At 39.8% G+C, this 21,904-nt stretch overlaps 1 protein-coding gene across 1 annotated transcript; it reads right to left on the reverse strand.

The window, feature by feature from the left end:
- Window positions 1–640: 640 nt before the first annotated feature.
- tada2a (transcriptional adaptor 2A) lies at window positions 641–19,957 on the reverse strand. The gene is made up of 15 exons (XM_058413826.1): window positions 19,597–19,957; window positions 18,321–18,427; window positions 18,155–18,214; window positions 17,196–17,287; window positions 15,637–15,794; window positions 15,342–15,430; window positions 11,286–11,358; window positions 9,655–9,718; window positions 8,041–8,084; window positions 5,931–6,041; window positions 4,725–4,796; window positions 3,891–4,023; window positions 3,268–3,311; window positions 2,732–2,805; window positions 641–1,069 (listed from the first exon to the last, which is right to left on the reverse strand). Exons 1-15 carry the CDS (start codon window positions 19,619–19,621, stop codon window positions 884–886), a joined length of 1,332 nt encoding a protein of 443 aa, XP_058269809.1. The 5' UTR covers window positions 19,622–19,957; the 3' UTR covers window positions 641–883.
- Window positions 19,958–21,904: the final 1,947 nt, after the last annotated feature.

The following is a 21,904-nucleotide window of genomic DNA, read 5'->3' on the forward strand; positions in this document are numbered from 1 at the left end:
CACACACACACATCAGTCACTACAATAAATAGAAATAGACAGTCTGCAATCTTTACATTACTGTTCCTGAGAAATACAAGCACAGGTTAACCAGAAAAGGACCTTTATGTACCAACAAAAGACACAAATACATAAAAATAAACTAAATACATGGAGCATGTGGACCAGCACTGGACAACACACAATGGGCAGCACACAAACTAAACTTCACACTCCATGGACATTTCATGAAATTTTTGTGAAAAAGAGATCATTTAAACAGCTCTCAGGTGTCACATTCACAGAGGAAGCGAGGCACTGAGATGAGCAGCGCTAATTATTAGGCTGCTAAAGCTAATGTTAGCATGCTGATATAGACATCTGCGCACAGGGGTGTGATAAAGCCTGCAGCTGCTGCTGTCCTTTCTTGTGAGCCAGAGAGCATGCCCCTTAATGTGTGTGTGTGTGTGTGTGTGTGTGTGAGAGAGACAAAGAGAGAGAAATCCTCACAATTGTTCAGATAATATTATGATATTAAATGTCAATTGCTATATTTTGAAGACAGGTGTGCTTATGTGCTAAAGTTCACTACAACACAGTCACATAATTCCACATTTTGGAGGTGTGATGGAAAAGAATGACTATGAAACATGACAAAACGTTAAAAAATCTCCATATATAATATTTATTGTTGTGAAGTTACAGTATCACATGCTTTTTTGAACAGCAATTTACTGCATCTTCCTTCAAAAGAAAGACGAGTGAAACGGAGTAGAAACAGGACACACAAATGTCTCTGTCCAGTTTCCCCATGATGTGAATGGTCTGTGTTGTGGTCAGCTGTGAGAGCTCCTGTGCAGTGTGTCACCTCTCTGCCTGCCAGAAGTGCACCCTGCACTCACGCTTAAACTTTGTTAATGTAGCCTTCTTTGATGAGGAAGTCGTAAATTTTGCGCGTCTTGTTCACGTCTATCTTGATGAGCGAGCGAGCCTGTGCCAGTCTGAGGCCTCCCTGACGCTGGCACTCGTTCAGCAGAGCCTGTTTGTACTCGAGGTACGCGCCGGGAACGAGTCGTACCACCTGGCACAGCTGAAGGGCAGGAGCAAAAAAAAACAAAAAGAAGGGATTAAAATCATTTTGTTTAATCATTTTAAAGCAAAGGAAGCCGAGCACAAATGTTTGCATTCCCAAACATTATGAGGCGAAAAAGCAAAATAATCAATTTAAAGCTGTTGATTATTCAACAAAATGCCCTGAAGTCAATTCTTCTGAAACCATGCTTGCCTGTGCTTAAATTTTTACATGTTTATATCAGCTCTTTTTTAATGAGGCAAAAAAAATGGCACTTGTCACATTACAAAAAACCAAAACAGAAACTACAAAGTCCTGTCCTGAAGACTTTCCTGTGGTAGAACACACTGGAGACTGCTTACAAAAATGGTAAACATTTCCTTACAGAAAATCTCACCAGATCAACAATTTGTCTTTGTAAAAGAATATTATTCTTTGTAACAACATTTCTTATTAGTCCGAATTTACACTGAGCATCTGTCATAAATGCTGTTACTACTACTTAGAATACTACAATAAAATGTGATTTATTGTGCAGACAGAACTGCTGTCAGGTAGATGAATCACCTTCTGACCAATCAGATTGGAGCGCTGTGGTATAATCTAATGTATTTCATACCAACAAGAAATTTCCTGTGTTACTTTCCTCTGATGTTCCTTCACTGTCCTTTAGTAAACAGGATAAACAGCGTTAACATTGGAAGAAAAATAAGATCTATCAGATCAGAAGTGTGCAATATTTCTGGATGTGATGTAAACAGTTGAATCATTTGTATGCCAGTGCTTCAGCTCTTATAATAACAGACCCTTCTTTCAGCTCCGCATACACTGTACACACACCCTTAATCCAGAACTAATGAGGACGCAAACTTTTGCACTCAGCTGTATATAAATATATGTATTATATATACACATATACATACACATACATATATATACACACACATACATATTTATATACATTATATATATATATATATATATATATATATATATATATATATATATATATATATATATATATATATATATATACACATACATATACATATATATACATATATATACATATATACACACACACACACACACACACACACACACACACACACACAACCAGTCAAAAGTTTGGACACATCTAATTCCATGGTCTTTCCTGATGTTTATTTCTTTCTACATTGTAAAACAATGCTGAAGGCGGCTGAAATCCACAATAATGTCCTTTGAACAGTTGATATTGAGATATGTCTGCTACTGATGCTCTGTAAAGCCTTCAGCTCTAATCTGAGGTGCTGTTAATTTGTGATTTCTGAGGCTGGTAACTCTAAATGAACTTCTCCTCTGCAGCAGAGGTAAGTTTTGGTCTTGCTTTACTGGGATGGTCTTCATGTGAGCCAGTTTCATCATGGTGCTTGATGGGTTTTGCAAATGCACTCGACAATACTGTTCTTGCAAGAACTATTCCAGAACACCTGACCTTCGTGTCTTAAAATAACAACTGACTGTTTTTTGTTGTCGTTACATATGGATTACTGAAGTCCATGTGTGTTATTTCATAGTTTTGAAATCTCCAGTATTGTTCTAGAATGTAGTAAATAAATCCCTAAACAAAAAACATTGAATTAAAAGGTGTGTCCAAACTTTTGACTGGTAGTGTATATGAAAGAAAAGGTGCTGTACCTCTTTTTCCCGTTCATTGAGCTTTTCTGTACCTGGCAACCCGGTCAAGTTCAGAGGGGGAGCACTTCGCCTTCCTGCGAATTCCAAAGGAAGCAAATTGTTACAAGCAGACACAAATGTCGAGGCTCTGTATATTAAACCTTAAAGAATCTAGAGATTTATAGAAGCATCTGGTGCAGGCAATTGATCACGCTACACAGATTTCAATTTCTACAGTTTGCAGTCGAATAAATTTTAATTGTTGGGCTGCAGGATATAGAAGTAAGAGTCGTAATTAACGATGTGCAAAATACAGCAACAAGACTGGACTGAACAGAAGCCGTGGCCTAGTTGTGCACTGGAGATTAAGCGAAAGCAGAGAAAGAGTGAGTGAGCGAGTAGAGACGGACGTGTGTGTGGCACGTGTGTTTGCTGAGTGTATTTACGGCAGAATACATTAGCACATCTCAGCTTGTGGCTATGAACTGAGGGAAGGAGTGAAAGAGAGAAGGAGGAGGGAGAGAGAGAGAGAGGGTGTTAAGTGTGTAGCAGCTCACCTGAGGTAGTGATGGTAGTGATGGTGGGAGTTATGCCAGCATCACTGTGAGAGAAAAAACACGAGTCAGTAACGCGGGCACACACACACACATGCTCTACAACTGGCTGAGAGCCACTACACACACACACACACACACACACACTCTGAATCACTGCATAATTTCTTTGATGATTCAGTTAGACTTGGACAGCCGCGTATGCACTTTGCTCCTAACAAATTTTTTTTTTTTAGCACGAGCCAAGTGCAAGCTGTTTGAGACAAAAATATCAAGCGCAGAATCTCAAACCACATTGATATAACATCTCACAGTTGAGCAAGACATCAAAATCTCAGAATGAGTTTGTGGTTTGTCATGTGATAACACTGAAAACCTGTCCTTCATTATACACATCACAATATTTACCTATAATATTTACTCTAAAGATCTAGAGATACACCAGCAGGGAAACTCTCACAGCATGCACGGCCTCAAGTGGAAGTCTGAGGCAGGAATAGCTCCGAGGCTGCTAGTGCACTAAGGCTTTAGATCAAATACGTATCATGGACCTTAGTAGACAAAAGGACAGCAGTGGATGTATATGGAGAAGAGCTGGAAGGAAAAGGAAAGGATGAAGATCTCACATGGCAGCCTGTTTGTGGAGCCACTGCTGGCAGGCGCGGCTGTCATGAATGTACTGAAGAACCTCACACAGCATGTTCCTCTTATTCCGCTCATCCTCTCGCGCTTGCTTCACCTGCTCGTACACCTTCGCTCCTGAATCAGAGGACACATGTCTCAATGATCTCAAGATCCAAATCGGACCCATGCACAAAAACTGTGGCTTGACATGGACTTTGAGTTCATCATTTCTGCTGTTTTGCAGTCTAACTTTTATATCCTACATCTGTCTTTCCTGTACTTAAGGAGGAAAACAACAGAAAATCGATTTATTTGGTACAAAGTCTTAAGGGTGATTGTTTGGGGCACTGAATAAGCCGTTATTCAAAACATTTCTGTAGAGCGCCTTCATGAATTATTCAGAGAAATCCCTACTCATAATGAAAGTTAACTGTGTTCAATTTCAAATGATGCACAACAAAATAAAAGAATCGTCAGTGACTATCCTTCTATTTTCTATTTCTATCTGGAAAAAAAAGAACAATTGCTATTATTATACATATATAATAATTATGTATATTATATACTTACAAAGAATTGAACTAAAACCAATGTTTATACATTCCCTGCCAAGTGTGAGACAATCACACACACACAAATGAAGGAAAGTGCATGCAAGTGAGCAAAAATGGGCTGAAGACATAAATCAGTGTCACAAATCCCCACTACGTCCCTTACGCCTGGGTTAGATTAATGCTCTGAATAGATCAGAAGAGGACGAGTACGGCATTTTGATGACGTCAAAGCAGCGGGCTGTGTGTTTCAGTGCGTAACGTCAGGAGAGAACTTAATCTTACCACAGAAAGATCGGATTCCTTCTCTTCTGTACTGCTGCAGCCTGCGAATCTCTCTCCTCAATTCAAACTCCACTGAGAGAAGTGAAGGAAAAACAAACATGATATTATTGTTATAATAAAGTGCAGTAATCCGTGCAAATAATATGACATGAAGTGGAGGCTTACACCAGTTATGTGTAGTTTATGGGATTTTCAGGAATACCAGCTCTCTTGTGTAAATGATAATGATAAATATCCGGTGTGGTAAATGAGGCTGAACGTTTGGAGTGATTCTTTTCCACCTTGCAGTCAGGTACATCTTGGTACACCACTTCCATTTCAGTGACTCGTACTCTACCCATGCTGAATCGCCCTTATTTTCAGACCATTAGTCTAGTGTAACAGTCACATAAGTATTCATTGACATTCTGTAAAAGTATCACAAATTACACACTAAACACTCAGCAATATGTCCAAACAGATCCCAAACAGATCTTATGGGCAAGTGGGTTTGTCTGTACACGTCTACACCAGATTCCATTAACGCCACTCTTACCTTCAGCTTGCTCGTTAGGGATCTAAACCTACACCAGGGTTCCTCAAATCTTGCCCTGGAGGGCCAATCCACTGTAGAGTTTAGCTCCAGCTGATCAAACTCCTCTACCTGTGATTTTCGAATGATCCTGAAGACACTGATTAGCGTGCTCAGGTGTGTTTGATTAAGGTTAGAGCTAAACTCTGCAGGAAAGTGGATCTCATGGCCCAGATTTGAGGATCCCTGACCTACACCATATTACTGTAAAGTGGCTTTATGACTATGTTCATTTTTAAAAAGCATTGAAATGACAACAGCCACATTTCTGCACTTTTTTTTTAGAATGACAGTATGTGATTTGGGACGCAGTCTGGTCTAGACACCTTTGCATGGAGTACAGAGGAAAGCCCAGGAGGTTCTATTTAACCTGTAAAACTAAACCCAGAGTCAAAGAGAAATGACCCCTTCCATGTCCTTCATGCTCACCCCGGGTGTTAGTGTTCACAGTTAAGAGTAGGGTCACATGGTAAATGTCACACATCACAAACTCCAAATCATCCTACTTTTTCACAGTGACACAGGAAAGAAACAGAGGTACCTGAGGAAGGTAGGGAAAGTTCTGGACATATGATTTCTACCAAAATGCAACACAAATAAGCTGTAAGCCAAAAATACAATGATACAATACTCACAAGCATGGGCTTCGATGAACTTATCGTGTTCTAGTGGCCCCATCACCCTGGCGAAGCGCCTCATGGCATCATACAGATCCTGTACCACCTTAGGGTAACGCCTTTCCAGTACTGTCCAGATACACACAGTTTGTATCAGAATCTGTATGAGGCTCTTCCATTGAGATAATTATTAATGCAACGTTTAGATCTAATCCCAACTGTATTAAATAAAATGAAAACAAAACCCATTTGGATTTTTATGGATTATTCTGTTCAACAATAATTCCCAAATCCAGTCAAACCTGTCAGATATTCCTATCCTTATGGGGATATTTATTCAGATGCATCATCATACCCCACATGACTGAATGCACACAGAGGAAATAGAGACATCAGCATTATTTCACATGTTTTTTATAGATGTTTACTAGAGTCTCACTCTACCTTTTCCCAGATTAGATCTTATTCAACATTCAATTCTTAAGAGTCTGCCTCCACCAGATTTGCACAACATTTCTCCCAAAGCCTTGGCCACTGTATGCTTTACTCTGTGCGCAAACATACACACGCACAATCTCAGCCAGTCTCCATGACAACTGGCCTGCAGCTCCATGGCAACTATTGGCAGTCTTTTGTCTTGAGAGAACGCAGGAGATAAGGAAGGTGGCACAGGGCTGATAAACAAACCGAAAAGCCAACCTTGATAGCTTTAGCGTGCACTACAGGGTTTTGAGTAAAAACAGAACGGATGAGAAAAAAAGGACAGCTGGAGAGGATAAAAATTTGAGGAGAAGAATCGCTGTGACAGGAGAGGAGGGTTTCAATTTAGTGAGAGCGCTGGAACTGCCCTCGCTGAGAGGTCAGATCAATAAGAGCTTGTGAAGCTGGTGTCTCTTTTATCACTAGAGACAGGGTGTTCATTTCATGCTGGACTATTCATAGAAGAGCAATAACAGGCGTTAAATGTTGCTCTGGCACTGGACCAGTTTGACTATTCGGGGCTTTATCGAAAATGCTTCCACCCGGAGCTTATATTACGAGGTGCAGGGGGTTTATTTGGTATAAGCAGGCAGATCCCTGGGTGTGGCTGCTAATTCCGTAATAATAGTAGTATTGGTACTGGTTGCCTCTAAACATAGCAAATAGCAGAAAAGCAAGATTGTACTAATTGCAAATTGTACATGCATCTGCAATTTCAATCTCAATCTGTGGACACAAATTAATTTTGTGCATTACTCTGCATTTTCAGTTTACACGAGCATGCAACGTCTGCCTATGACTATGTGCAGTCGAATTTTCCATGTCTTACAGTTTATGACTTTCATACGGAAGCAGCGATAGCAGTTATCTCCTTTGCCATTTCAATTTGTCTGTGTTGCGTATGGAGGATGCCAAAATTCAAATGGAATCGCATTTCACTTTTGCATTTGCAATTCTGATGCCTTGCACTGAAAATCGTCAGTGTTGGGGGAGAGAGATTCAGTCTGGATGAGTTACAACAGGTTTCACTCCTCTCAGCTGAGAACAGGAATCTAAGGCCATCATGGGTACAGATTCGCCCAAACTGGACAGTTCATGACTGGAAAAAGGCCAGGTGATTTTTTTTTTTTTTTTCCTCTCCTCATGCCCAGTTTGTGAGAGCCTGTACCCAGGATGGCCTCAGATTCCTGCTGTTGGATGAAAGCAGTGGAACCTGATGCTGTTATAACTGATCCACCTCAAGGTTTGATGTGCATGCTGAGATGCCATCCTTCCTGTCAGATCAGGGCAGTCTGGCCATTTTCCCCTGGTGTCTCTCATCAGCAAGGTGTTTCCACTGACAGAAATGTCGCTCATTAATGCTGTTTGTTTTCTGCACCATTCTGTTTAAACTCTAGAAGACTGTTGTACGTGAAAATTCCAGGTAGATATACTGATGCTTCTGGCACCATCATCCATGCCAGTCACTGAAATTATATTTTTTGCCCATTCTGACATTTGATGTGAACATTAACTGAAGCTCTTGCGCTGCTGCTACATGTCTGAATGGCTGCATAACTAGTGTTTCTATTAAATTGGACAGTGAGCATTGTTAAAATCACCATGGTAATTCTGTCGAATTTGTTTTGTGTTTAAAAAAAGTGCTTACTCTGAAACTTGCGCAAGTTTATGAGTCCATGGTCCCGAATGATCCTGAAAGAGAAAACAGAACATTTTTAAACCATTAACACACACTGCACAATCAACAAGTATTATAAAGCTGGGGAAAGACTTTAGACATCAGATAATTCTAATATTTGATATTCTAGCCATTGTATTAACAGAGTGTATACTGGGAAATTACCCAGTCTAGTGTATGGAGGTATTTGGCAAGAGCTGATGATCGAGGTTCTATTCCTGTGACTTTACCATAAAGCAGAAATGTGATCCGAGATGAGCTCTCCTGCTGCGATGCTCTGCATGAGTGTCCGGTTTTAGGATCTCTTGTTGAGACCAACATTAGCATAAACCTAATTCGGACTGGTTCTCAGAAACACGATCCTCTTGACAATAGCTTCAAAGGCACAGAGGGAGGGTCAGAGAACAGCAGTGGCTTTAACTCACTGGAATCAGGATTGAAAGGCCCCCCACAGTCACTATACACAATCTAATACGCTTCAGATAGCCGAGGCTTATTAAAAGCGTCTTTCTCCAGGATCTCTGTACAGCTACATTACATAGGAGTCAAACATGCTTGATGGTGGTTTAATCTAGATTTCTGCATCCTTTTAACATACACACTTTATGACTAAAGGTTTGAGGAATCTTGACCATCACACGCATATGTGGTTCTTCCTCAAACTGTGATCTGAACTGTAACTCATGGGCTGAGCACAAATATTTTCAGCATGACAATGTCCCTGAACCCAAAATGAGGTCCATAAAGATATGGATTGCCTAGAAAGTAGTAGAGGAACTCGAGTGTCCTGAACTGAGCCCTGAACGCTGACCCAGTCCACAACCACAATCCAACATCTACTAGAAAGCTTTCTCCGTAGAGTGGAGCTTATAATAACAGCAAAGAGGAAGTAAATCTGGAAGAAGATATTCAGAAAGAGCATGAGTGTGATGGCCTGGCGTATATTTAAGTGGGCTTTCATAACCAATCCATATGTACAGCGATCAGGTATAACATTATGACCACCCGCCTAATATTGTGTTGGTTCACCTTTTGCTGCCAAAACAGCCCTGACCCGTCCTGCACTGTGTATTCTGACACCTTTCTATCAGAACCAGGATTAACGTCTTCAGCAATATGAGCAACAGTAGCTCGTCTGTTCAGATCACACGGGCCAGCCTTCTCTCCCCACATGCAGCAATGAGCCTTGGCCGCCCATGACCCTGTCACTGGTTCACCACTGTTCCTTCCTTGGACCACTTTTGATAGATACTGACCACTGCAGACCGGGAACACCCCACAAGAGCAGCAGATTTAGAGTAAATCTTTACCCTTGTCCATTTTTCCTGCTTCTAACACATCAACTTTGAGGACAAAATGTTGACTTGCTGCCTAATATATCCCACCCACTAACAAGTGCCATGATGAGGAGATCATCAGTCTTATTCACTTCACCGGTCAGTGGTCAGAATGTTCTACCTGATCAGTGTATACCATATATAAATATCTACGAAAGACAAAGATGAGAAATACACACACACACCTCAATGCAGCTCATTTAATGCGTGTAATTTAACTGATCAGCATCTGAACAGAGTTACTTACTTTTTCCTCCGCTGTCTCTCTTTTAATCTTGAATGATAGATGTCCACAACTGCAATTTTAAGAGCTAGAAAAGCAAATGTAAAATTATCGTTAATTTGATTACCGGACCACAAGCAACAACGAATGATGTAACGTGTGAACATTCTTGAAAACGTGTTAGTCTTATAATAGAATTGGCCAAACAAGTATTTTTAAACTATAAAATTATTTCTGATGGGTAAAAAATATTCCTGGCAGCAGAAGAAACAAGTCTCATGTGCAGTGTACTGCCAAATGGTTGAAATTTGGCTCAGAACTCAATCAGGTTGCAATCTTTAACACCAACGAATTTACAGTAAACACAATCCACCCAGTCTTCTCAAGCTTGCAGGGATCTTTTTGTTCGTGTTCTGTAATATTAAGTGCTGAAGATGAGGGCAAATAGTAAAACTAACAGAACTTTAGACTGTTTTCATGTTATCTTGAAGTAAATCCAAAACAATTATGGCATTATCCTGTTAACAGATTTATTTAGACACAAACTGCAACCAACATGTACATTTAGATTACACAGGTCACTGAGGTCCAGCTTCATTCACTGGTTTGAGGCATGTTTACAATCATAAGCAAAGTCCATGCCTTTTTATATATATATATAGAGGTCATAATTTTACATCCCTCATGCCGAATGAAAGATATTACGAATTCAAGTGCGTTTTATATCTAATTCTGCCCTGAATAGTCCATTTCACATAACAGATATAGTCCACAAGACACATTAATAACTGGATTTACTCAAATGAAGCAGTTCAGAGCTTATATCTCCTCAAGTCTTAACACTGTGTGCTGTTACCCTGAGGATCAGCGACTGTTTTTATGTTGAGAGAATTCTCCACGAGTCCTTGTTAGTCCTGAGCAGTTAAACTTACACACATTTCTTCTGTCAAAATCCTTCAGGTCCTACACATTCTTTGCTTTTCCAGCCTCTTCTAAATATCTGACTCCTTTCCAGCAGTGACTATATGAATTTGATAGTTTTTCACACTGAGGACAACTGAGGGACCCGTACACAACCATTACACTCAAATATAATATTACACAATTGCTATGAAAGGTGCAAACATTCACTGATGCTAACTTGTCATAAATTTGTGTTCTGGGAAACATGTAGGTATCTGCTGTAGCTTCTGAAGGGTAGCACTAAATGAATACTAAAATCTTTAAACAAAATAATTTACACTGGTCATCAACAAGGGGCTCATGAAGAACTCTCAAACTTTTGAACTAGATCATTTGTGTTTTGTGTATTTCTTTTAAATTATTAAAAGAAATGCACATTAATTATTCATAAATTATTATTAATTTTGCAGATTCCGCAAGGGGGATGTAAACCCATGACCTTATAAACTATGAACAAGTTTTGTTTTCTTGCATGCCTGTAAAACACTTTATATTTACTATTTCTTTCAGTATGGATTTAATGTGCATGTTTCTTTAACTGTATGTTAAACTGTATGTTAACTGTATGTGTATGTGCTAGTGAGACTATTGTGAGAATATTTATTACATCAGTTCTATACCTGCAGTATTAGTCTCATTAATTCTGTATTATTAACAGGGGTTTTGTTTAGAATATGGCTGTGTGCACTTACCATGAAGAATGTCAGAGTCGTCATCAACAAAATCAATATCTTTCAAATCCCATTCTGCATAATTATCAAATTCCTAAAAGACAAACAAACAAAACAAACAAAAGCGAGTCAGGGGGCTGCATGGGTCACACACTCATTCACATCATTCTCACCTTCTATTTCTTAATAAATATGTGATATAAAATGATAATGTACATTACTATAAGGAAGTTACAGCATATTCTACTCTATTCTATATAATCTATTCTATTAGAGTATATCGGTATTACAAAATACATTTATCTGTCTGTGTAGAAATAAAATGAGTTTGTAGTTAAGCTTGGTTGTTGTTTTGCAAAAAAAAAAAAAAATTAAAAAGGTACACTATATTGCCAAAAGTATTCGTTCACCTGCCTTGACTCGCATATGAACTTAAGTGACATCCCATTCCTAATCCATAGGGTTCAATATGACGTCGGTCCACCCTTTGCAGCTATAACAGCTTCAACTCTTCTGGGAAGGCTGTCCACAAGGTTTAGGAGTGTGTTTATGGGAATTTTTGACCATTCTTCCAGAAGCGCATTTGTGAGGTCACACACTGATGTTGGACGAGAAGGCCTGGCTCTCAGTCTCCGCTCTAATTCATCCCAAAAGTGTTCTATCGGGTTGAGTGCCTCTCTGTGCAGGCCAGTCAAGTTCATCCACACCAGACTCTGTCATCCATGTCTTTATGGACCTTGCTTTGGTCACTGGTGCACAGTCATGTTGGAAGAGGAAGGGGCCAGCTCCAAACTGTTCCCACAAAGTTGGGAGCATGGAATTGTCCAAAATGTCTTGGTATGCTGAAGCATTCAGAGTTCCTTTCACTGGAACTAAGGGGCCAAACCCAGCTCCTGAAAAACAACCCCACACCATAATCCCCCTCCACCAAACTTTACACTTGGCACAATGCAGTCAGACAAGTACCGTTCTCCTGGCAACCGCCAAACCCAGACTCGTCCATCAGATTGCCAGATGGAGAAGCGCGATTCGTCACTCCAGAGAACGCGTCTCCACTGCTCTAGAGTCCAGTGGCGGCGTGCTTTACACCACTGCATCCGACGCTTTGCATTGCACTTGGTGATGTATGGCTTGGATGCAGCTGCTCGGCCATGGAAACCCATTCCATGAAGCTCTCTGCGCACTGTTCTTGAGCTAATCTGAAGGCCACATGAAGTTTGGAGGTCTGTAGCGATTGACTCTGCAGAAAGTTGGCGACCTCTTCGCACTATGCGCCTCAGCATCCGCTGACCCCGCTCCGTCAGTTTACGTGGCCTACCACTTCGTGGCTGAGTTGCTGTCGTTCCCAAACACTTCCACGTTCTTATAATACAGCTGACAGTTGACTGTGGAATATTTAGGAGCGAGGAAATTTCACGACTGGATTTGTTGCACAGGTGGCATCCTATCACAGTTCCACGCTGGAATTCACTGAGCTCCTGAGAGCGACCCATTCTTTCACAAATGTTTGTAAAAACAGTCTGCATGCCTAGGTGCTTGATTTTATACACCTGTGACCATGGAAGTGATTGGAACACCTGATTCTGATTATTTGGATGGGTGAGCAAATACTTTTGGCAATATAGTGTATGTCACGTCCCATGAAGACATCAGTATTCATAAAAAGTAAACTTTAGTGATAATGTCTGTATCAGTATCATGGCTGACCCTGCGCTCTGACCCCAACCACCAAGGATGGGATATGTGAAGAAAGAATTTCACTGTGCAGTAATGTGTATGTGACAAATAAAGACAACTTAACTCCCAACCTTCCAAACAAAAGTCCAATGCCTTAACCGTTGAGCTACGACTGCTCATGCATACAAACACCACTCCTAGAGTCATGAGAAAGCAATACAAAATACTTCTGGATGAAGTGGTATAATAGAAACAGCTCTGTGCAAAGAAAAGCACACTTAATACTGAACAATATTTAGATTTCCAAAAGGTAATCTTTGGTGTTACAGAGAAGTTTAATATGTTGTGAAAGAAAGTTTACAGGGCACTTTTCTGATTAAAAACAACATAATGGCACAGTTGGTTAAGAGCCATGGTGCTTGCAGGTCTCAACAGTGAAACGTTCTCAGTTCTCAGACAAATTTCCTATTAAAACGACATGACTGTACCCGAGAGAACCGATGCAGGTACTGATAACTTTACAGGTGAGGTCTGCTGAGATCACTGATTTGTCCAAATGTAAATTACACAACTGACCATAATAAAGACCACTGAGAAGAACTTTCATTAACAGAAATCATCATCACTATGTTAAGGTGCATGTGATTTGTAATGTACTGTTGGCTCTGATGAGGTAATTCCATGTACTATGTATTTTGATGCACTTCCAAGGTGATCTGGTGTGAGCATGTTTCCTCTTATAGCAGTGTATGGAACTGCTCACATGATGAAAGGTTCCTGCTTCTGCTTTAAACCTTCATGAAAGGAGATCATGTACAAGATCAAATGTCTGCTGAGATTTCCAAAGAGTATTGGGTGTGAGACCAAAATTGGATTATTTTTGTGCGTGCCCATCCTGAAAACCAGGCAAAGGGCATGATACTCTTGGACAATCGTTCATAAAAAACACCACACACTTAACTCAAATCCCGATCGTGATACTGGCATTAAAAAAATCTAAATTTTACATATTATCTAAACCACAGACTGCTACCTTGCACACAATTTAGATTTTGTAGAAACGTATGCAGTCATGGGGAAAAATAAAGTACATCCTCCTTCAATTCTAAGTTTTTATTGAACAATGCTATATACTGGTTCTGGACCTCACCTAGTTCTATAGACAAAACAAAAAACCTCAGGTGTCATTAAAAACATGTTACCCCCCAAAAGTACACCAACATTCAGTTGATTGATTTTTTTTTAATGCCACGTTAGCTTCGATGGCTATATCACCAACATTCAGAAACCAGGTGCAAAAAAATGAATACACCTGTCCTACTTCCACAAGCAGTAAGAGAGTAATTAGCAGGCAGGTTTAACAATGGAAAAACCCAAACTTTGTTATTCATCAGAAAGTGTGACTACCTCAAAAAAAAAAAACCCAAAAAAGCAGAACTTTTGGTCTTCTGGAGCACTCAGATATGTGTCTACATCATGCTGAGAATAAAAGACATCAGTCATGAACTCAGAGAATGCTCATCAATCTGGGAAGAGATACAAGTCCATCTCTAAACAATGTGAAATTCACCTTTCTTGAGAAGGATTGTTTAATGGAGAGTCTTCAAGACCCAGGAGGAGGCTTCCTAGCAAATTCAGTCCAATGTCTGACTGTTTAATAGTCAGAGATATAATTAAAAACCAAAAAGCTACATCATTTGACCTGCAGGTCTCTGAAAGTATATTAAATGTTTATGGTCATGACAGCACAATCTGAAAAAAGACTAAACAAGTATGGCTTTTGTTGAAGAGTGGCTAGCGAAAAGTCCCTACACTCCAAAAAGAATTATGGGGCATGACACTGGTTTACAAAATTGCATCTGAACAAACCACAAATTGAGCATGGGGTTAAAGGGGTGATGATTTGGGCAGCCATGCTGCCTTGGGAACCCTGTAGTCATATAGACATTGATGAACTCCACTTAATGCCAGAATATTGTTGAGTCAAATGTGAAGGCCATCAGCTTAATCTGGGCTGAAACTGGTTCATGAAATGGTCAAGCAATCCCAAACACACCAGCAAAACTTATGAATAGTTGCACGCCTTCAAACACCAATGAACTGAAGCAATGTTGTGAAGAAGAGGGGGCAAAGATTTCTCCAGAACAATGTGAGACTGATTAAATTAATTTATTGGTTATCATCACATGGGTTTCTGTATGTTGCTTAACATTTTGGAAAAATTAATACATTCTGAAATCTGTTGTGTTTAAGTTGTCATCATCACCTGAGGTTATTTGGTTGTCTACAGAAGCTGATGAGGACAATAAATAAATAAAAATGCTGAATTCCCATGAATGTATATTTCGATCATTTGCCAAAAATAAAGTTATTTCAGTATAAAGAAAACAGAGCACTGACCTCCATGAAATCTGCACGAGCTGGCATGTAACCAGCCATGTCTCTGGAAAGCTGAGAGTCAAATGAAGGTCTTGGAGGATCATCACAGGCTGAGGGAGGGAAAAAAATCTAAAAGTAAGATTTCATACAACACCAACATCACAAGATCATGAATGCACTGAAAGTGATAAACTTCTGATGTTTCTTCTTCCACCTTTGCATAACTCAGAGGTATGTGTGTCTTTATTCGCTCAATCTGCTTAATTCACTTGTTACACTAATAATCACCTATTTCAAAGCACAGCAGGTCTCTTACGTTTAAAGGGGATGGCAGTATCGGGTGAGCGAGCCTCCTCCACTTGTCTCAGACTGAGCAGAGTGGAAGAGAAGAGCGGGTTGTTGATGAAGTTTTTCATGTAGTGCCCTTCACATTCCTCCTTGGTCTTGGTGCGCATTTGGTAAGCCACATCCTGCCTGTGGAGACACCAAAATTAAGAGAAATGCTGAGGAGTCCCTACAGTATCAGTAATCTTACACTGTAATGTGGTTAAGATCTCGGCAGGTTAGAAGTCAGTTTAGAAAAGGACGGGCAGTGTAAAGGTGATAAATCAAGGCTATTCTTAAGTAAGTAATGTGAAAATAAAACAAGTATTAGTTGGGTTAATTAGATGAGGTGACTTTTTCTGTTTTTAAAACAAGCAGCATAAGACATAATGCCCCCTGACCCCTTCCTGTTCCAACATGACTGCACACCAGTGCTCAAAGCAAGGTCCATAAAGGCATGGATGAGAGAGTTTGGTGTGGAGGAACATGACTTGAGTCCTGACCTCAACTGGGATGTCTGCCTTTACGTGCACATGAATGTAATATGGAGTTGTCCCGCCCTTTGCAGCTATAACAGCTTCAACTCTTCTGGGAAGGTTTTCCACAAGGTTTAGGAGTGTGTTTTTGGGAATTTTTGACCATTCCTATAGAAGTGCATTTGTGAGGTCAGGCACTGATGTTGGACAAGGTCAGGACTGAGGACAGGACTCTGTGCAGGCCAGTCAAGTTCCTCTACACCAAACTCACTCATCCAGGACTTAATGGACCATGCTTTGTGCACTGGTGTGCAGTCATGTTGGAACAGCCAAAACCCTTTGATTCATATGCGTCGAACATGGGTACAGAGTAATGTGTCTGTACTTTAAAAGAAAGTGGAGTTTAATGAAGAATCGCGTGACAATTTCACCAAGTCAGGTAGTTTTACATATTTGTTAACTCTGTACTCATACATATGACATATAGTGAGAGTTATATTATTCCATGTACTATGTACTTCGTTTCAGAATCATAAAGACATTGATGAATTCCACAGACCGCTTAAACTGGTCTGTAACCAGCTCATGAAACAGGCCAGCAAACAAAGAAGAATCATGTGACTGCAATTTCACCAAGTTGGGTAGTTTTACATATTCGTTTACGCTGTACTTAAACTTTTTAGATATTCAGAGTATTATGTTAAAGTCAGATCACTTACTAACTGGCTACAGTGAATTAATCTCGTGGTCTTTGAATTAAAACTACAAGAGGCAATTACACCTCTGTCAGAAAATCTATGTAACTAAACTATCAAACCAGTAACTGACATTACTGACATTACATTACTTTTTCCCAGGAATTCATTATGGCCTTTTGGTTAGATCACAAGCAGGAGCAGAAAGTTTTTGTAAAGCTGTTTTTATGATAATGTGTATTGTTAAAAACACTGCACTAATTAAACTGAAAGTGTCCTAAAGCACATTATTATACACGTTAGATATATTCTATATGAATAAAATTAGCAAGTATAACCTTGGCTTGGGTAATCATACACAAAGTATAAATTATACTAACCAATTCCCAAAGCCACAGTCCATGACCGCTTCTAGAAGAGCCATCTCCTCTTGGGCCGTCCATCCAGGCTCCAGTATCGGAAAATCTGATGTCTAGAGGAAAAAACAGAAACAAAAGCCATGTTCACAGGAGATTATAAAATTTGTTATACACAAACTGATCCATACAACACTAAACACCCGAGTGCTCTCACTCAGTCTAATGATACTGTTACTGCAGTCCAGGAACAGCTCCAAGAAATTATTAGTAAAAATATGTTAATTAAATAATTTGGAATTTGTGTTTCAAAATTTATAGCAGCAAGAATTAAGAATAATATACAACAATTAACCACAATTAATTTTCTTTAATACATCCACACTTATCATTGTAGTATACTGAAGATACTTGCTGAATTGTTGTTTCTTTCTTTCTTTCTTTCTTTCTTTCTCTCTCTCATTATAACATGTGGGGTTGTTATAATGAGCTACGGGTGTAATGAGTAATGGTGCACACCTGAGCCCAGTTTCCCCATGCATAACCTTCTAAAGAAAACTATCCATCCATTTTCTGGGCTGATTTTCCTACACAGGCTCACAGGGAGTCTGAAGCCAATCCCAGGGGACTTAGGGCAAAGTGGGGGGCCACCCTGGATGGGGTGCCAAACCATCACAGGGCACAATCACACACACACACACACACACACACTCTATAGACAATTCAGAGATGCCATCAGGTTACAAGGCATGTCTCTAAACTGGAGAGAAACCCTGGGGGAACTGAACCCCCAACCCCAGAGATGTGAGGCAAAATGTGTTAACCACTAAACCCCCCATGTGCCCTCCAAAGAAACTACCACAAATAAAAGTGCTCAAGAGAATAAAGGATGCAGCCGAATGAGACTTGAAGCTGAGCTGTACTCATATATGTTCCTTACATTTTTCTCACACACCATTCTTTTAATAGATCTTTTTGCTTACCATGATCTCATATTTGTGGTCACTCTGGTGCTTTTTATACTCATAGCCCCTAGTAAAGCACTGTAACAAAACACACACACGTTAAGCTATAACCGACTTTCACATTTTATGGATAAAACAAAAGTACAAGGCTGATTGATAGGTTGTGTTTTAGGTGAAGGGTCACCTGGAGGCAGAGGACAAAGGGTAAGGGTCCGCATTCAGCACATTTTACATAGGGCTCCACCAAGTATGAGGAACAACCCCGACAAGGAGGCTTGTCAAAAGGATCATCTAGTGGGAAAAAAATATATTATGCAAAAATATTTGTTTACAGTTTTCATTATTATATAAAGCAATTTGTATGTAGACCGTTAGACTTTAGACCATTTATGCACCATTTGTCCTGTCCATCACTGTAAAAGACACCCCCCCATTTATAGATGCATAGTGTGTGTTAATAATGATGTTCTCAACCCAAGCCATTATTCCCAATATTACCAACACCAGATACACTCATACCTGCAACAGTGTTAATGCTCTTCCGCTCAAATGACATCTGGCCCGTGGTGGACCTGTGTGTGGACTACAGTCTACAATTGTACATTTACAAAGTGACCTAAGGTGCCTGATAATATAGGGCTCTCACCTAAGGTCTCAGGACTTTGGTGCATATGTGAAAACACCAAATGAAGCCTTCAAAATGGCTCACAAGAAAACCAGTCTGACCCTCGAGGAGAACCATTTGCTCGTGATTGTCCGCTTCATTCATGTCTTATAAAAACAAAGTGGTCCAAGTACTATCTCTAGCAAAGCTATGGCATGTGGATGAGTTGGTCTGAATGGTTCCTCTCCTTTTTCACCCCACATGCTGCCACTATTTCACACTTCTGGGTTTTAAGCTTTATGTTTTTCATCCCTGGCCAAATGATCATCAGAATACAAAAAGCATTTGGAACAATGATGTCCAGTAAATATCTGAGGTCTGAGGGAGTTGTGTGAACAGAACACCAACATCTGAGAGCTCAAATGGTAAAATGTTCAGAAACCAAACACACTCAGGTCAGGTTAACAGCAGGTTGACTTTCTCCTCCACGTTAACAAGACTGATTATACGTTATAATAAATGTAAAAGATTACAAAAAGAAAGAAAACACATTCATCTGGCAATATTTGTGTACAACAGACTGAGGCTTTTCCTAAGCATTCACGAGTCGACACGAGACATTTAACTGAACACAGAGGAATAATGAATGTGTATCGACTCCTAATGTGACCTACTGTTTTAATACCTTCACTTAATACCCTACCATTTAGTGCACTTCAAATTACCATAATGGGACAATTTGGGAATTTGGTTAACTAAAAATTCTTCAACCTAGCCACCGGTGCTAACTGTTAGCTATCTTGCTACTGCACGCTTGAGACTATATTTTACTAGCGATTCGTTTATATTTACTTACTTCCAAAAGATGTTAGACGATCCATATTTTGTTGCCAGTGGAAACAGTTAGTTTACGGATGTTTAATCAGCGGGTATCTCCTTTGTTTTGGTTTATACTCACTGCATTAGCTTAGCGCTAGTCTAACACAGCTCGCGCTACATCTGTCCTCTTTATGACAAGTGCAGTGCACGTGAAGAGACACAGCGGAACCATGTGTACTTTCTACATTCATTTATTAACTCCTAAAGCAGGAACACATGCACGGACTCCAAACTACTGACAACCACGTTATCAACCAGCAAAGGAAACCCTTTAATGTAAAAAAACAAAAAAAAACAAAAAAACAACGGCGATGCAGGAAAGTAAGAGCTCCTCTAGCGGTCCCTGATACAGCTACAGGAGGAAGAGTGGAAATGGCGGAGAAACAATGAAGATTAGGGAGGGAGGGAGGGAGGGGGAGAGAGAGAGAAAGAGAGACAGACATGGAAAGAGAGAGAGAGAGAGAGATGTAGAAATACATGGAGAGAGAGAGAGAGAGAGAGAGAGAGAGAGATGTACAAAGACATGGAAAGAGAGAGAGAGAGAGAGACCACCATGACCAAGATTAGTACTTCATTGCAAAGCCATAGTTGGCCATTACATCTAGAGAGACATCGACGGTGAAAAGTACTTCACTTTCTGCAGCATTGTACTGAATTTTGTCCCTTTTGACCCTCTTGTTAAATCCTCTTCACTTTCCCAATGTCAAGATGCTCCATCTAATCACCTTTTATTTAAAAACCCTCCATTAATTTTCAGTGGGATCCAGGAGATTGAGTAGCGCATGCAAGGCCTTCTTGAGTTGTTTTGGCTGCATATTCAGGGTTGTCTTGTTGAAATGTCTATTTTCTTCCCAGTTTTAGCTTCTTGGCTGGTGAGAGCAAATTCTCCTCTAATCTGTCCTGGTCCCATCACTCCATCCGTATTTCCTTCAGTGATGTGTAATGACCTTCATATACTGGCTGTTCCTGCTGGTTTCTTGCTTATTTTCCTTATCATTAATTTGAGAGCTTGTAATGAAATCTTGAATGGCGCATAAGTCTGGGGAAAATTAGGTGTGGTTTAATGAACTTTCCTCCTGCAGTTGTACCTAAATTGTATCATACACTAAAATTCAAGTGGAAAATACTTTGATTTTTGGGGTAAGAGACTTGTTGATTTGACAACTTCATTCCACTTGTCCTCGCTCCTTACGCTTAGATACTCCAGATCTATCAGATTGTGGGAGGATCTATTCTCTGTCTTCTTGAAGTCATTCCTCAGGTTTACCGTGGGATTTAGTCCTGGGCTCAGACTCAACCATTCCAAAACCTTGATCTTCTTCTGAAGCCATTCCTTTGTTAACTTTGTTTTTGTGCCTTTATCATCATCATCATCATCATCATCATCATCATGGTTCTCATGCTGAAAGCTGATTCATTCTTCATCTTCAGCTGTTTAACAGAGGCCTGCAGGATTTGTTCCAAAATATTAGTGCCAGATATTCCTTTAAGGTTGCTGATGGACTCGTGGCAAGCTTCCTGAAGTTTAAATAAATCTTGCTATTTCGTCAGTTTTGGAGGTGTGTCCTGTTCTTAGGAATATCTTTGTGGTTCTCTGCATGTTGATAATGACCTACACAGTGATTGTTATCTTTTGACCAGTTCTTTGACCAGCTAATAAGCAGCTAAGAAGATGCTAATTGTTTTTTTTGTTGTTGTTTTTTTTTCGGAATTTTTTTTTTTTCAGCTGACCTTTAATTGGGTTTAACAAAATATATGGTATAATATAACATATGTATTATAATGAAAAAAAATCTCAAATCTCAAATAAAAGTAATTTCCCATTCCACCCATAGCCATGGCAACAACTTCAAGGACTACTATTATGGCTAATGGTTGATTTTCAGTATATACGCATGGACAGCACAGAACATGCACTTGGACATTAAACATGAAATAAAGAAGTATGTAAAGAGGAGACAATAAAGATGTCATAGGAATAATTGACTAGCTGACAATTTAATAGAAACATTTTGGGCATGTTCTTACTGCAGCTTACACACTAGAAATTTCTTCACCTCTATTCTATAACATTCTATTCTACTCTATTTACAGTATATATAACAGCAGTGAGAGGTGAAGTGAATAAGACTGATGATCTCCTCATCATGGCACCTGTTAGTGGGTGGGATATATTAGGCAGCAGGTGGACATTTTGTCCTCAAAGTTGATGTGTTAGAAAAATAGGCAAGCGCAAGGATTTGAGCGAGTTTGACCAAAAGGGCCTAATTGTGATGGCCAGACCA

The sequence above is a fragment of the Hemibagrus wyckioides genome, linkage group LG17, assembly GCF_019097595.1.
Source record: "Hemibagrus wyckioides isolate EC202008001 linkage group LG17, SWU_Hwy_1.0, whole genome shotgun sequence".
Lineage (NCBI taxonomy): Eukaryota > Metazoa > Chordata > Actinopteri > Siluriformes > Bagridae > Hemibagrus > Hemibagrus wyckioides.

What these genes read in the sequence shown, in the direction of transcription:
- tada2a (XM_058413826.1), bottom strand. Translation starts at nt 19,621, where the DNA reads ATGGATCGTCTAACATCTTTTGGAA. An exon ending in ACCACAAATATGAGATCATG is followed by an intron (nt 17,288 to 18,154) that starts GTAAGCAAAAAG and finishes TTTTTCCTCTAG; the next exon opens with ACATCAGATTTTCCGATACT. An exon ending in GTTCATCGAAGCCCATGCTT is followed by an intron (nt 4,797 to 5,930) that starts GTGAGTATTGTA and finishes CACTTCTCTCAG; the next exon opens with TGGAGTTTGAATTGAGGAGA.